The sequence below is a fragment of the Pelobates fuscus genome, chromosome 3, assembly GCF_036172605.1.
Source record: "Pelobates fuscus isolate aPelFus1 chromosome 3, aPelFus1.pri, whole genome shotgun sequence".
Lineage (NCBI taxonomy): Eukaryota > Metazoa > Chordata > Amphibia > Anura > Pelobatidae > Pelobates > Pelobates fuscus.
Genome location: NC_086319.1, coordinates 351088287 through 351104878, shown reverse-complemented (window position 1 = coordinate 351104878; position 16592 = coordinate 351088287). Strand labels below are relative to the sequence as shown.

Here is a 16592-nt window from a genome sequence, read left to right as displayed (position 1 = left end):
TGACACTGGGAATACAAATTAGGGCTAAATTCTAATACCACAACATACTATTTTCTGATTACAATAGAACTACATTTAAAGAAAGGGCACCAATGGATGGTATTATTTAATTATCATATATTTTTTTTGTTAATGAACAATGCATTTACAGTTAGCTTTAATTCCAAGCTTTCATATTCCCAATTCAACCATGCCCTAAAAATGACCTAAGTCATAAAGAGAAGAACAGACGTCCTAGTGAAAAGAAAATAAGCAAAGCCTTTGAGGCTGGTTGTCATTATTGTCAGAGTGAATAAAGTTTCTTGAAGAAAAAAAAATAGAATTCAGAAGCATGGTTTCAGAATGTTGCAGGTACGTGTCTGAAGTCAGGCATTGCTATTTTAAATTTACCTTGTTAAAGGTGTGTCATTGGAAGACAATTAGTTAGTAACGCAATAACTGTTCCGAAGTATTTGTGATGGTTAATAATGCAGTGACAGGTGTTATGTGCAATCACCCAGGTACTGTCTGTGTTACTCTGTTAGCAAGAGGTGTATTCCCCTAGGCGGAAATGATTTTACAAGAAGATTATCATTTGTTCTAATGTCACTCAGTCTTGATAAAAGTAAGTGGGATGGCATTCACAGTTTCTATATATGCTCATCATTCCTGGAGATATTTCTGCAAAAATGTATATATTATGCAAATGTATCCAATTGCACAGAAGCTAAAGGGACTGTAGAGGATGTATAAATCCAGCCATTCACTAATAATTAACATGTAGAAAAATGTTTTTGCATTTTTGTTGGGGACAAATGTCAGTGTTTTTAGTGTGTTTAGTGTTAAAATATATCCTTTTGAAAGTGTATAAACAAAGTTTTGTTTTTGAAACAAAATGATATTGTTTTTGTTATTTTGCTGTCCCAATGCAGTATGCTGCGTCCGCTGGAAACCTGTAGAAAGTGTGCAACCAATCAAATCACTGCATTGATGATCACTGAACCTAATACTTCTCTATGAGCAGTATTGCAATGCAGAATGTGAAGTAAATACTTGAAAGTCCTCTAGTGGCTGTCTCTTTGTCAGCCACTAGTATCATCAACCTTCGTGTCAAATGTATTTGCATTGACATTGCCTAAATTTTCAGAGTGCCAGGAGAGAATCTGTACACTAAAGCCACTGCATTAAAAGTAACACTTCAGGTACCATAACAACGTAATCAAAAATAAAGCAAACCAACCAGCGAGGGAGAATAGAAATACAGTGTAATAATATGATCCTTCAAGTTTGAAATAACAATATAAAATCTACAGCAATTACATGTATTACATATGATACAAAGTATATACATTTTTACTAGACGAAAATGTGTTCTCCAAACTTTATAAATACGTATCATGCTGTTCAAACTCATCTCTACAAACATTGACGTGATTTACTGCTCCGTGGTTCCCCTCTTCTATTCCCTGACCATTTTGATACCTGGCTTCCTTACTTCCTTTCATAATACTAATTAAGTGTTCTTGCATAGCAAAACCACTTAATGTTATCTCACATATATATTATTATTCTTATTATAGCCAAATTTACCACCCTAACTCCTCCCACAGTTTTTACACTACATAGACCGTAATATACCAAAACGTGCGGATTGTTCCCGATTGGTGTTCTATTACTTTGTGGAACGATTGTGTAATGGTTCACAGAATATCGTCGTGTTTGTGGCAAAATTGGTCCCATAGGAATGAATGGCAAAATGTTCAAAACTAGAGTGGGAGCTGGCAAAAGCTGAAAAATCAGGACATGATTTCTAAACTGCCACCACTCCCTCATTTTCAGGCCCACGTACACAGATCTTATATCAAAACGTTCAGCTATCCCTGCTGCCACTAAACATGTCCATGGCTAAGCCATAGTCCTGCTAGTTTTCACAATATGACCATTTGTTTGCAACTCACGCCGTCCATTGACATTCATTGAAACTCCACTCTAGCCAGCTCAAATTTGAAGGGCAATTTCTAAACTGCGACTGTGCCTTCATTATTAATATTTCAGAGACATACTATATCAAAATGTAGGTGTGGGTCTTGTGATTCTCATAATATAAAGCTCTTAGTTGAAGGATTTATAAAATACAACCGTTTGAAGATGGCAACAGCCAAAATACTCTGACCTGTGCCAGGCTGGAGCATCAAGTGATGTCATAGACTTTTGTACACCTGCTAATGTTTTTATAAATGTATGTTTTAATGTAACTGTGAAGCACTTTGGGCAACAAAGTTGCAATTAAATGTGCTATATAAATAAATAAAAGTTGAAATGCATTTCTCACTCTATCAAGCTTGTCATGTGCACTTTTTAAATTTGATCAATCAATTGGTTAGTGTAATGTTTACTATCTTTACTCACTCCAAACACTCCACACAGTTACTCTGCCCAGTCCAACCTTTCCACAGTTACTCCAGCCACTCCAACCACACATTTTTTAAATGTGTTTTTTTTTTTTTTTTTTTAATGTATTGAACAAATTTGGAAACTTTGCAAAACCGCTGTCAGCCCCTTCTACAAAACCCTTGTGTGCCTCACCCCCTCCTACAAAACCCCTGTCCCGCCCCGTCTACAAATCCCCTTATAAAGACTCCTGTCCCAATACAAAATCCCTGCAGCACCACACACACATTTACAGGCAGACAGTCACACACACACACACTGACAGTCAGACCAGTCACACATACAGTCAGAGACAGTCATGCACACAGTTACAGGCAGACAGTCACACACACACAGGCTGACAGTCACACACACACACAGCAAAAGGCAGCAGCAGACAGTCACAGGCAGACAGTCACACATGCAGACAGTCACACAGTCACACACACAGTTATTGGCAGACAGTCACATATACAGTCACACACACACAGTTACAGTCACACACACACAGTTACAGTCACACACACAGTTACAGTCACACACACACAGTTACAGTCACACACACACAGTTACAGTCACACACAGATACAGGCAACATCACACCGTTACAGGCAGACAGACACACACACATCGTTACAGGCAGGCAGACACACACACACACACCGTCATACACAGTTACATGCATGCAGTCACACACACACACACAGTTACAGGCAGACAGACACACACACAGTTACAGACAGACACACACACAGTTACAGACAGACACACACACAGTTACAGACAGACACACACACAGTTACAGGCAGACACACACACACAGTTACAGGCAGACACACACACAGTTACAGGCAGACACACACACACACACACACACAGTTACAGGCAGACACACACAGTTACAGGCAGACACACACACACACAGTTACAGGCAGACACACACACACACAGTTACAGGCAGACACACACACACGCATAGTTACAGGCAGACATACACACACACAGTTACAGGCAGACACACACACACAGTTACAGGCAGACACACACACACAGTTACAGGCAGACACACACACACACAGTTACAGGCAGACACACACACACACAGTTACAGGCAGACATACACACACACAGTTACAGGCAGACATACACACACACAGTTACAGGCAGACATACACACACACACACAGTTACAGGCAGACATATACACACACACAGTTACAGGCAGACATACACACACACACACAGTTACAGGCAGACATACACACACAGTTACAGACAGGCAGACACACACACACAGTTACAGACAGGCAGACACACACACACAGTTACAGACAGGCAGACACACACACACAGTTACAGACAGGCAGACACACACACACAGTTACAGACAGGCAGACACACACACAGTTACAGACAGGCAGACACACACAGTAACAAGCAGACACACACACACACCGTTACAGACAGGCAGACACACACACACAGTTGCAGGCAGGCAGACACACACAGTTACAGGCAGACACACACACACGGTTACAGGCAGACACACACACACACACACAGTTACAGGCAGACACACACACACACACACACACACACAGTTACAGGCAGACACACACACACACACAGTTACAGGCAGACACACACACACACACAGTTACAGGCAGACACACACACACACACAGTTACAGGCAGACACACACACACAGTTACAGGCAGACACACACACACACACAGTTACAGGCAGACACACACACACAGTTACAGGCAGACACACACACACAGTTACAGGCAGACACACACACACAGTTACAGGCAGACACACACACACACAGTTACAGGCAGGCAGACACACACAGTTACAGGCAGGCAGACACACACAGTTACAGGCAGGCAGACACACACACACAGTTACAGGCAGGCAGGCAGACACACACAGTTACAGGCAGGCAGGCAGACACACACAGTTACAGGCAGGCAGGCAGACACACACACACAGTTACAGGCAGGCAGGCAGACACACACACACAGTTACAGGCAGGCAGGCAGACACACACACACAGTTACAGGCAGACACACACACACACACACACAGTTACAGGCAGGCAGGCAGACACACACACACACACACAGTTACAGGCAGACACACACACACGCACAGTTACAGGCAGACACACACGCACAGTTACAGGCAGACACACACGCACAGTTACAGGCAGACACACACACACAGTTACAGGCAGACACACACACACAGTTACAGGCAGACACACACACACAGTTACAGGCAGACACACACACACAGTTACAGGCAGACACACACACACAGTTACAGGCAGACACACACACACAGTTACAGGCAGACACACACACACAGTTACAGGCAGACACACACACACAGTTACAGGCAGACACACACACACAGTTACAGGCAGACACACACACACAGTTACAGGCAGACACACACACACAGTTACAGGCAGACACACACACACAGTTACAGGCAGACACACACATACACACAGTTACAGGCAGACACACACATACACACAGTTACAGGCAGACACACACATACACACAGTTACAGGCAGACACACACATACACACAGTTACAGGCAGACACACACATACACACAGTTACAGGCAGACACACACATACACACAGTTACAGGCAGACACACACATACACACAGTTACAGGCAGACACACACATACACACAGTTACAGGCAGACACACACATACACACAGTTACAGGCAGACACACACACAGTTACAGGCAGACACAGTTACAGGCAGACACAGTTACAGGCAGACACACACACACAGTTACAGGCAGACACACACACACAGTTACAGGCAGACACACACACACAGTTACAGGCAGACACACACACACAGTTGCAGACACACACACACACACAGTTACAGACAGGCAGACACACACACACAGTTACAAGCAGACACACACAGTTACAGGCAGACACACACACACAGTTGCATGCAGGCAGACACACAGTTACAGGCAGACACACACACAGTTACAGGCAGGCAGGCAGACACACAGTTACAGGCAGACACACACACAGTTACAGGCAGGCAGGCAGACACACACACACACACACACAGTTACAGGCAGGCAGGCAGACACACACACACAGTTACAGGCAGGCAGGCAGACACACACACACAGTTACAGGCAGGCAGACACACACACACACACACACACACAGTTACAGGCAGGCAGACACATACACACAGTTACAGGCAGACACACACATACACACAGTTACAGGCAGACACACACATACACACAGTTACAGGCAGACACACACATACACACAGTTACAGGCAGACACACACATACACACAGTTACAGGCAGACACACACATACACACAGTTACAGGCAGACACACACAGTTACAGGCAGACACACACATACACACAGTTACAGGTAGACACACACATACACACAGTTACAGGCAGACACACACATACACACAGTTACAGGCAGACACACACATACACACAGTTACAGGCAGACACACACATACACACAGTTACAGGCAGACACACACATACACACAGTTACAGGCAGACACACACATACACACAGTTACAGGCAGACACACACATACACACAGTTACAGGCAGACACACACATACACACAGTTACAGGCAGACACACACATACACACAGTTACAGGCAGATGCACATACACACAGTTGCAGACAGACAGGCAGACACACAGTTACAGGCAGACACACACACACACAAACACAGTTACAGGCATGCAGACACACACACACACACACACACACACACAGTTACAGGCATGCAGACACACACACAAACACAGTTACAGGAAGACAGTTTTACAGACACAGTCACACACACTATTACTTACAGACAGGAGCTGGAGGAGGAGTGGATTCACCAGAGTCCTCCTGAAACCTGTTAGGTGGAGAGGGAGGGATGTCTTCTTGCTGCACCTCCATGTGCAGCAGTAACAGCAGCGGGTAATGGCTGTATTAAGCCCCGCCCCCGCTGCCGGTTTGGCTCCACCCCCAATTCTGCTTAGCCCCGCCCCCACTTTCCGTCCGTGCGGCCAGTTCAGCTGCTCTTAGTGTGTGAGCTGTTCTGGCCGCATGGTACCCTAACTAACATGGGGAGGAGGGGGACTGTGCGGCCACAGCTCACACAGCCCCCACACCAGGGTCATGGCACCCCCCACCCAGTGGCACCCGGGGCGGACCGCCCCCTCCGCCCCACCCCCCCTTAGTATGCCACTGACTCCGCCCACTCCAGTTGTAGACTACTGGTGGAGGCAAGAACACTTCACACAATTTCCCCAGACATTGTAGCTTTTCTAGCATTCATAATACAATAAGCATTCCCCTTGACTTAGGAGATAATTGAGTCAAGCACTATACTAAATTCCATTATCTCCTAACACAGAAAAACTTACATTTTTGCAAAACCCCCAAAACACATAAAATCCCCACAAATGCTACACCCCCTGATGGCTCTGATCTGGGTGACCAACATATCCAAAAATCTCCCAGATCAGTTCAGGGGTTAAGAAATTTTATGGAAGTCATGTATTTGACCGACCGCAGGCATGGTCCCATGCCCAAAACCGTTCCAGAGAATTAGGGCTTGCGGTCAGTTTAGTTCGGTAGTTTGAAACAAACAAACTACTGAACAGAGTCAATAGTCTTACCCTGGAGCTTGTTCCCTTCATCTATACGAATGATCTCACCAAACAGTGCCCTTCTAAGCTGAATAGAAACGAACGCAGGCGATGATGGAAGTCCAGCGGTGTTTGGGAGTTTCTGTATCCGATTTTAGTTCCAGGAGATTCATGCCCAAACACTGCTGCCTGTGTTCATGCGAACAAGATGTCCGCCACCTCGTGGTTGTCTATAGGAATTGCGGCCACCCAGACGAAACAATTAGAACACTGCGGGGAGAAGCATTCCAAGTTGTTAATAGGTGTTAACAAGCTCCAGGGTAGTCTCTGGTTCATGCGGTTGTTCGGTAATTCGAAGTGCTGCTTCATAAGTCCAAAAAAGGCACAAACAGTGATTTAAACCAAGTTTTATCACAGGGGCCATAGTTACAGGGTAAAAGGCTGGCAAGTATGCCTCTCCAAGAACCTGTGATGAGGTCCAGTTTGTCTCAATGGTTATTATGGTTTTATTATTTCGGCACACTGGTGTCTGGGGATTGAATAACACTAATGGTACTTTAAATTATCTCCCAGAGATGCCCATTGTTTTAGTTTGTGACCACTTGTTACTACTGTCCCAATATATACCGTAGTTTGGTGACAATAGTGTGTTCTTGTACCCTGCACTATGTGTCATGTAGTGATTGGGGAGGATTATAGTCACTGAAGAGTGACTTTCTCCAGCGTGGAGAACTATAGGTGGAAGTACTTAGCCTGAGTACTGGGCTCCATCACAGTTCCTTTAACCCCTTAAGGACCAAGCTTCTGGAATAAAAGGGAATCATGACATGTCACACATGTCATGTGTCCTTAAGGGGTTAAGGTAATCAGTGTTAGTCGTTATTGTGGTAATATAAAAAAATTGTGCATAGTCAACATTCTTTGGGGGAAAGCCACAGGTAGACTGCATGACTTTCAGTTTTCCTCATTGGCACTTCATAAACATCTGTCAAAACACAGTCAGCAATATTACTGTTAATATTAAAACATAACTGATTTTATTGAGAGTAAGCAGAATGATCTTTGAGACATTAATTGGTTATCTCCCTTCTCTCAGTAATAGGGTCAAAAGCTAAAACCAAGTCAGGCAAACAGAAGCTTCTGATAAACCTTTAGCCTGAAGGTCCGAAGTAGAGTTAAAAACAACACTAGCCAGCAAAGAAAGAGAACATTCAGTCAGACTGAAAGACGACAATGGCAGCAATGAAACCTGGACAGGATAGTGGGAATTTATCTGTCGTGGTCCATGGAATCGGAGATCTGCGTCTGGTAACCATTTAATTATAAACCCAAGTTTTAGGCATGTAGGACAATGCATTTACTAATATACCGTCACCTTTGGCACAATTCTGTAATTCTACATTCCCTTACTTGTTATTAATTTAGCTATGTCTTTTGACGCAATGCTGAATTCAAAGCAGGATCCAATAGACTTGTTAAGCACTTTTATGGATAAATCAATTATAGATAAAATATTAGATGCTTTCATGTTTAGCTATTTGAATATGTTATGTAACATGTATTTGCTTAGCCAATCCAGGAAAGTTAATTTATTTTTTGTAATGGTTTGTGGTAATTTGTCATCTACTGCCAATAAAGAGACATGGCTCAAATAATAAACATTCCTTTGTAATCATTGACTAGACACATGTTGACCATAATGCATGCATGCCTACATATATATTTGCATTCTTTTCACCTGTGTAAACAGTGGTGTGCCTAGTTCTTATGAAACTGTATCTAACTTCCTTGTTATTCCTGAGAATTATATTGAATCTTATATTTTTAACCTGAAAGATAAATAGAACAAACCGGGTTCTAATCAAAGATCATTTTGTGATTGTTTGTTTAGTGTTTGATTAAAGGAATCACTAATTGCATATCAATTCTACACTGTTTACAGTATTTTTATTTAATTTTTTTTTTTTTATGTTAAGGAAAATCGTCCAGTACCCATACCAGGTCCAAATGGTAAGTCTTCAATAATCTATATAGATGTATCCTCTAAACCCTAAATTCACCCATTAGGGATTGTATAGTGGGCTAATTGTTGTGTTTAAAAACTCAAATTATCATTTCAAATATTCGCTAAAATTACTTCTATACACTGCATCCAATACCTAAGATGTAAGATTAATTGAAAATTATACTGATCTATCTTTTTTAGATCCGCTTTATTGAAACCTTATAACAACTAATACACGTGATGTCTGAGCAGAATATCCCCACCAACTTGAGTTCACTTAGATATACTCTTAAGTGTATTTTACTAAAATATCAATCATCAGTAAATCGACCATGCAGTCTTCAAAAGTTTCCAAACTGGAAAAACTCTTCTACTGGACTGTATTTTACCGTGGCTCTTTTAGTTCAACGTTTTACAACGAGTTAATGGATAAATGCACATATTTAACCCATTCTGCGTTATACTCTAAAATATCTATAATTCTTTAGAACCGCCATACAATACAAATGCAATTCGTTTTTAAGTCACTGTATTAGTCACGACTAATACAGCCACTCCATGTTAGTGTTTTTTTTTGGGGGGGGGGGGGGGGGGGGGAGGGGTTTAGATAGGTGGCAAACCGCTCACTCTAGAGACTGTAGTTTTCCAGATAAGCTTTCTGATAATTAAGTCAAGTGTAAAGTGATAGTGGTGCATACCAAGAGCTGATCATTTATATAAAGAATACAAATGATACCCCTTGTGCAATAACTTGCATTAGACAGCTTTACCATGTTGAAGAGAAAAAAAAAATGATCTACTGTAGGTTTGTTAGACCACGGAGTGCAGTATTTTGGCCAGGAAAAAACGTGCCAACCAACAAATGATGTCCAGATAGGGCCAAAATTATATTGTTAAAGTTCTCAAAATAGTAGACTACTTTGCATCAGATCAGACGACCATAGCTAGTACAGCAATATGTCATGGCTAGACTGCCCCTTTAATAAAAGCCTGTGGCTGTCGCTTGCAAAAGGCTGCTGCTGCAATACAGTGTTAATTTTGGCTGCAAATTTCAGTTAGTTTTAATCCTGGTCTTTTGACCAAAACGCCATGTTAGTTTCAGTCCTATTTTTTTGTCACCAGTAGATTGTAGTCGGCACAACTAAAACTAACTGGTTTAATTAAAGCCTCTGTGTATCTTTGTATGTCCCCAACCCCTATGGGTGTCTCTCCCTCCTCCCTCAAGCTCCTGTCTGTCTCTTTTTTCCTCCCCCCCTTCCTCTGGTCTCTTCCCCACCCCAGCACCTTGTCTCTTTTTACCCCAGCCCCTTTATGTTGCTTTGTATCCCTCCAGCTCCTCCATGCACCTCCTTTCCCCCACATGTCTCATTCCCCTAGCTACCCAAGTGTCTCAATTCCTCCCCCAGCTCCTCCATGTGTCTCAAGCACCTCCATGTGCTCATTTCCCTTCCAAGCCCCCCTCATGGGGCTCGTTCCCCCAGCCCCCCTCATGGGGCTCGTTCCCCCAGCCCCCCTCATGGGGCTCGTTCCCCCAGCCCCCCTCATGGGGCTCGTTCCCCCAGCCCCCCTCATGGGGCTCGTTCCCCCAGCCCCCCTCATGGGGCTCGTTCCCCCAGCCCCCCTCATGGGGCTCGTTCCCCCAGCCCCCCTCATGGGGCTCGTTCCCCCAGCCCCCCTCATGGGGCTCGTTCCCCCAGCCCCCCTCATGGGGCTCGTTCCCCCAGCCCCCCTCATGGGGCTCGTTCCCCCAGCCCCCCTCATGGGGCTCGTTCCCCCAGCCCCCCTCATGTGGCTCGTTCCCCCAGCCCCCCTCATGTGGCTCGTTCCCCCAGCCCCCCTCATGTGGCTCGTTCCCCCAGCCCCCCTCATGTGGCTCGTTCCCCCAGCCCCCCTCATGTGGCTCGTTCCCCCAGCCCCCCTCATGTGGCTCGTTCCCCCAGCCCCCCTCATGTGGCTCGTTCCCCCAGCCCCCCTCATGTGGCTCGTTCCCCCAGCCCCCCTCATGTGGCTCGTTCCCCCAGCCCCCCTCATGTGGCTCGTTCCCCCCAGCCCCCCTCATGTGGCTCGTTCCCCCCCAGCCCCCCTCATGTGGCTCGTTCCCCCCCAGCCCCCCTCATGTGGCTCGTTCCCCCCAGCCCCCCTCATGTGGCTCGTTCCCCCCAGCCCCCCTCATGTGGCTCGTTCCCCCCAGCCCCCCTCATGTGGCTCGTTCCCCCCAGCCCCCCTCATGTGGCTTGTTACCCCCAGTGCCGAGGACCACCAGCACCGCACTGGACACCACAACCACGGCAGACTCCACAACCACCGTAGCTTAACAGGAGCCTCGCCATCTTCCGTCCACCCTGTATGAACCTCCAGCATCCAGGACTGTGTGGGGAAGACCTCTCCTTCAGGAATAAAGTGATAAGTGATTAAAGCCCAAGGGAATATGCAGCGCATAGCAATCCCCAGTGTGAATATAGCTGTCCCCTCCAATCACGAGACAAGACTACGTGTTGAGGGTCAAGAAGAACTCTGGTTTAATTACACACACTCTGCTTTTATGCAATTCTTCCCTGCAAGGGAGACGCCCACATACAATTATCCATTACCCAATCACACAATGGTTACATCCCACGATTCCCTCCCCTTAGCCTGAGAGGTAACCCAATTATAACGTACAATTTAAACATACATTTTAACCAACTTTCATAACTCTAAATCCATACATCCAATATTAATACATATTTTTACATTCCAAATACAAACATACCCAAAAAATCATTCGAATCTGTTCAGCCGTTCGGGAGATAGGTATAAGTCCTTTATGACCGACCGCGAGCACATTTTCATGCCCAAAACAGTTCCATGGATTTGGGCTGTGCGGTCGGTCTATTTTGCACCAAGAAAATGACTAAGTCCCATTCGAACTAGCGTTCGAATCTTCGAACGGGACTTAGTCTCCAGCCGCGATGTCGAAGAAGGTACGGGTCAGCGGTGTTCGTGCAATTGGGTTGCCGCAAACAGTTACATAGATTTGGCTGCACACACCGCTGACCGCGTTCGCATAAGTTAAAATGGCCGCCGCCACGTGTTTGTTTGTCGAATGGCGGCCACTTTGACGACTTCGGCACTTCGACTGCGTTCGAAGTGCCAGTTTAAAAGTTGTAACCCTGCTCCAAAGCATTTAAATGGCCAGGAACAGCATTCAAAAATCCTTTATGCCCAAATGTAGGTCTTAAAGGGCAATACATTCCAGGGCCATAGTCGCAGGGCAGGAGGCTAGCGATAGGTCCTCTCCAATGCCCATGCGTAAATGGCAGTTTGTCACAATTGTTAGTTATAGGCTTTTGACTAAAAAGCTATTTTAATTTTAGTCGTATTTTAGTCATTTGAATTGTTTTAGTCGACGAAATCTGAAAAATATTTTCTACTAAAATTGTTTGTCGACAAAATTAACACTGATGCAGAAAAAAGTGACCATGTCACCTTGGGGACCTTTGCAAATAAGCAAAGACTCTGAAAGAGACAGTGCTGCATTAATGCAGCTGCACAGCCGAGAGAAGCTGACTGCGGCTGCTTGCAAATCTCTCCCTGACAAGAAATAGGCTTAACCAATCAGCTTTCCATTCTGGTTTGTGGGTTTTTAGCTTACTCTACAGAATTCTGTTTTAAGTTAATTTCCATTAAATATATTCAGGACAATTTTAATAATTAATTATATACTAATTAATTATATATTTCTTTTATTCTTTTTTTTTTCTGTGATGGTTTTTATAGAAAAAAAAGTGTGAAACCTCATTGAGTTATTTTGTAATGCTATTAATCATTACTATTCATGATAAGTAATATCACTTATTTCTGTTCAATGGAACTTCTAGTTGATCTAAAGTTTGTTGCTATTTTTAAACTCAACCACACCTTCTCATAGATATCATTTAATCTACATGGTTGCTACCAACTTTAGTAGCACGATCTATTAATCATTCTTAGTACTGAAAGCTAACACTTTCATCCACATCTTTTATGGATTAATAGTTGAGGTCAGAGAAAAAACTAGGACAGCTGTTTTAATGACAGAATATGAGTGAGAATGGACGAAAGCTTAGAGAAACTCCATAGTTTGTCCTTTCGGTAAATCCCCGATCAAGTCTCAAAATTTTTGCTCACTTGTGCCATTACAAGGTGAACATATTCCAAGGCATAGCAGACTGATCACATCCATAGGGGAAGTCCAGAACCAAAATGCCGGCAAGTTCTCACGGCATGAGAGATATAGCAACCATGGGCAATCATTTCACCCTTCTTTGGGCCTCGTCAGTGAGGTCTAGCTGATACAATGAGCATGGGGTCCACGCCTGGATTACCCTTTTAACTTGGGAAGAGCCAAGTTAGTGCAGCAAAGATAAAGAATTCGTGAACTCTGAGAATGGACAAAAGCTTAGAAAAACTCTGTAGCTTGACCTTCTGTAAATCCCAGCTCAGGTCTTAAAAAAAAAAAAAAAATGTATATTAAAGATTTTGCTATTGACATTACAAACCAGTTCAGCCCTTGCAATAAATTGTATTGGGGGTGAAAAACCGAACACTGATCGATATTTAGCAAATTAATCTGAAAAGTGTATTTGTGTGAAGTTCAAAAGGTTTTTTTTTTAGATTTTAATACGTTTTTGTTTTTTCTGTGATACTCTCACAATGGTTATTTTTTATTTCTATAGCAAACTTATAACCAGATCTTTTCAGTTCCAGAATAGAAGTAAATATAGCCATGTGGATTTCTACACTTTTTTTTTCACCCAGACACATAATTTGCTAATAATAGAGTCCTCTACTCTGTTGGTAGATATTACCCCATTCAATTCACAGTCACTAAATATTAACCCTTTCACTCCAATAACTAAATATTAAAGCAGATACCATTAGAAATTTATGAATGCAATTTGTGCCCAGAGAATCATGGGAGTTGTAATTCAGCAACATCTGGGGGGCTGAAATTTGATTTGCTTGCATTAAAGGAGTATTCCGAGCACCATGACTACTATAGTTAAATAGTTACGCAGGCTGAAAAAAAAAATGTCCCTCAAGTTCAGCCTTCCTAACATCTGCTTTTTGCTGTTGATCCAAAAGAAAGGAGAAAAAAAAACCAAGTTTAAAGCACTTCTAATAATGCAACAAACTGGGAACAAAATTCTTCTTGACCCCAAAATGGCAATCAGATTTATCCATTTATCAAGGAGCTATTAACCTACATTTGAAAAAGTATATCCTTGGGTATTCTGTTTTTACAAGTATGCATGTAGTTGCTGTTTATAGCAACTGTCTATTGTCAGCTGTACCCTGGCACCGTACCAGTGTAATAAGTCAAACTGTTTTAGACCATTTTCTTGAACCCTTACTCTATCACCCTAACCCAAACTTGAAACTGGCATGTAATATAAAATATGTATAATGGTGAAATCATTATTAGAATATGTGAGCTGCCTGCTTTTTGTTTCTTCTCTCAACTGTATTTCTTATAGCAAGAGGTAGGTAGTGTGCCAACCTCTCTGTGTCCCATTGTCTCATTGCAGAGGTCTTGCTGAAGATGCATTCTGTCGGAATATGTGGTTCAGATGTCCATTACTGGCAACATGGTCGCATTGGAGATTTTATTGTAAAAAACCCAATGGTTTTAGGACACGAAGCTTCTGGAAGAGTGGTCAAAGTCGGTTCCTCAGTTACTCACTTGAAACCTGGTAAACATAAATTGACAGACACACTTTTCTTCATGCAAACAAAAACTTGGGCTATAGTTTGCACATTGTTAAAATGTGCGTTGATTTAATATACTTGTCACATGTTTTAGGATTATTCATTAAACACTGAATTTGATCAAATTTAATATTGAAATGTAAAATTTTAAATGAAAATGTCTGATTTGGAAATATTCGGCAATAGAATTTTTTTTGCTGATCTAGACGCAGATGCAAAGCTGTCAGAGAATCCCTGCCCTTTGCCATTCTGAATTCAGGCTGTAGAACAGGACAGGAATAGATAAAATAAATGTAGTTAACTATTGTGAATTAAATTTAAAAAGAGACGGAAACACAAGGCTGTGGAGTCGGCACATAAAACCATTAATTCGGACTCCACAAATTATGTTATCATGGACTCTGACTCCTTATATTATGCATTGCCTCCCAACGGGCTGGAGCCAGGGCTGAACAAGGGAGGTACGCACATCTGCCATGTACAGATCTGAGTACTCCCCTTCTGGAGTCCGACGCTCTGTACGTATCCCATAAGTATCTGATTTACTGAAAATAACACAGTACGTATCCAGCACTGCAATACAAATAAGTTCTATTGCTTCACTGAAGTGAAAAGAAGATCTTGTCACAAGATGCTGAGTTTAGGGATTTGCTTAAAACTTGGCACATTTTGTATTTGTTTTTTTCTGAAGTTACCTTGTTCTCTTCTATTTGCATTATGTTCATGATACATTTAAAAAAAAAAAAAAAAAAAGTCTGGATTGTGCCTTTACATTGCCCAAAGGTATATTTGTTTGTGAGATGTTCAACAGTGGCAATGGAGCAATTGTTTGCATTTACCTCTTAAAGGCCCTTGAACCAAAGACTAAATATTTGCTTCCTACTGATTAAACTTGTTTGTGCAGCATTGGAGATTTAAAAAATCAGGAGTGCACTGATTAGGAGAAAATACGTATCCTGCTCCAATATTACATATACTAGTAATAATAATGTTTGGCTGGAATGGCTGGTTTGTTTTTTTCTATTATTTTTAGAAGTATGCTTGCTTTGTATCTATAAATACACTGAAAAATAAATAAGATGTATTGTAAGTGAATTAGCAAAAATATACACCAAGAGGGGAAAAAAACTTACATTTGCTGTAGCAAACATATCTTCTCTCTTTTGAATATTAATGTTCATATCCAGATAGAAGATATATTAGTAGCAAAGTAAATAAAAGTGCTAACTTGGCATGAGACTTCCTGTCTTTGCAGACCCTTTCTTAAAAGCTCCCATAGTAGCTGTGTGGGTGAAGCAGATGTTTGGATATTAACATGGATTTTTAATAAAGAGAACAACTATTTGCTACAATTCTGTTTTTATTCTTTATCTTGGTGAAGTGCTGTTATTTTGGTATTTTTATTGTTTTTTTCTGTTTGGTAGCTATTCTAATATGTACCCCCAAGGGACTACACTGGTACCTCTTTAATTGCTGCCTATGTGATAATTACATTTTCACATTCACATTTTTCACATTCTGTAACAGGGAAGCAGCGGAGTCATTCATTTTTGTTCCAGAGTACTATTGTAAGTGAATCTGTAATCCATAAATCATATGGATGACATATATTAGGTGCTAAAAGATATTCTTACATGCATATTGCTCCGTACAGACTTCCATCCAAAATATGTTTGGTGTCCTACAATTCCTATAATGCAGGTGCATACTGTGAGTTATTGGATGCGGCTGAGTCATATAGGGGCAATCTTAAGT

At 42.5% G+C, this 16592-nt stretch overlaps 1 protein-coding gene across 2 annotated transcripts in view; it reads left to right on the top strand.

Moving 5' to 3' along the window:
• The first annotated feature begins 318 nt into the window (after nucleotides 1-318).
• SORD (sorbitol dehydrogenase) overlaps nucleotides 319-16592 on the top strand; it is a 69803-nt gene continuing 53529 nt past the window's right edge. For both annotated transcript variants that reach the window (XR_010090462.1, XM_063449166.1), the window contains exons 1-4: nucleotides 319-351; nucleotides 8199-8410; nucleotides 9079-9112; nucleotides 14657-14821. Coding sequence is in view for 1 of the 2 variants with exons in the window: in XM_063449166.1 (XP_063305236.1) it covers nucleotides 8336-8410; nucleotides 9079-9112; nucleotides 14657-14821 (274 nt within the window). In the remaining variant the exon portion in view is untranslated. The remainder of the gene's footprint in view (nucleotides 352-8198; nucleotides 8411-9078; nucleotides 9113-14656; nucleotides 14822-16592) is intronic.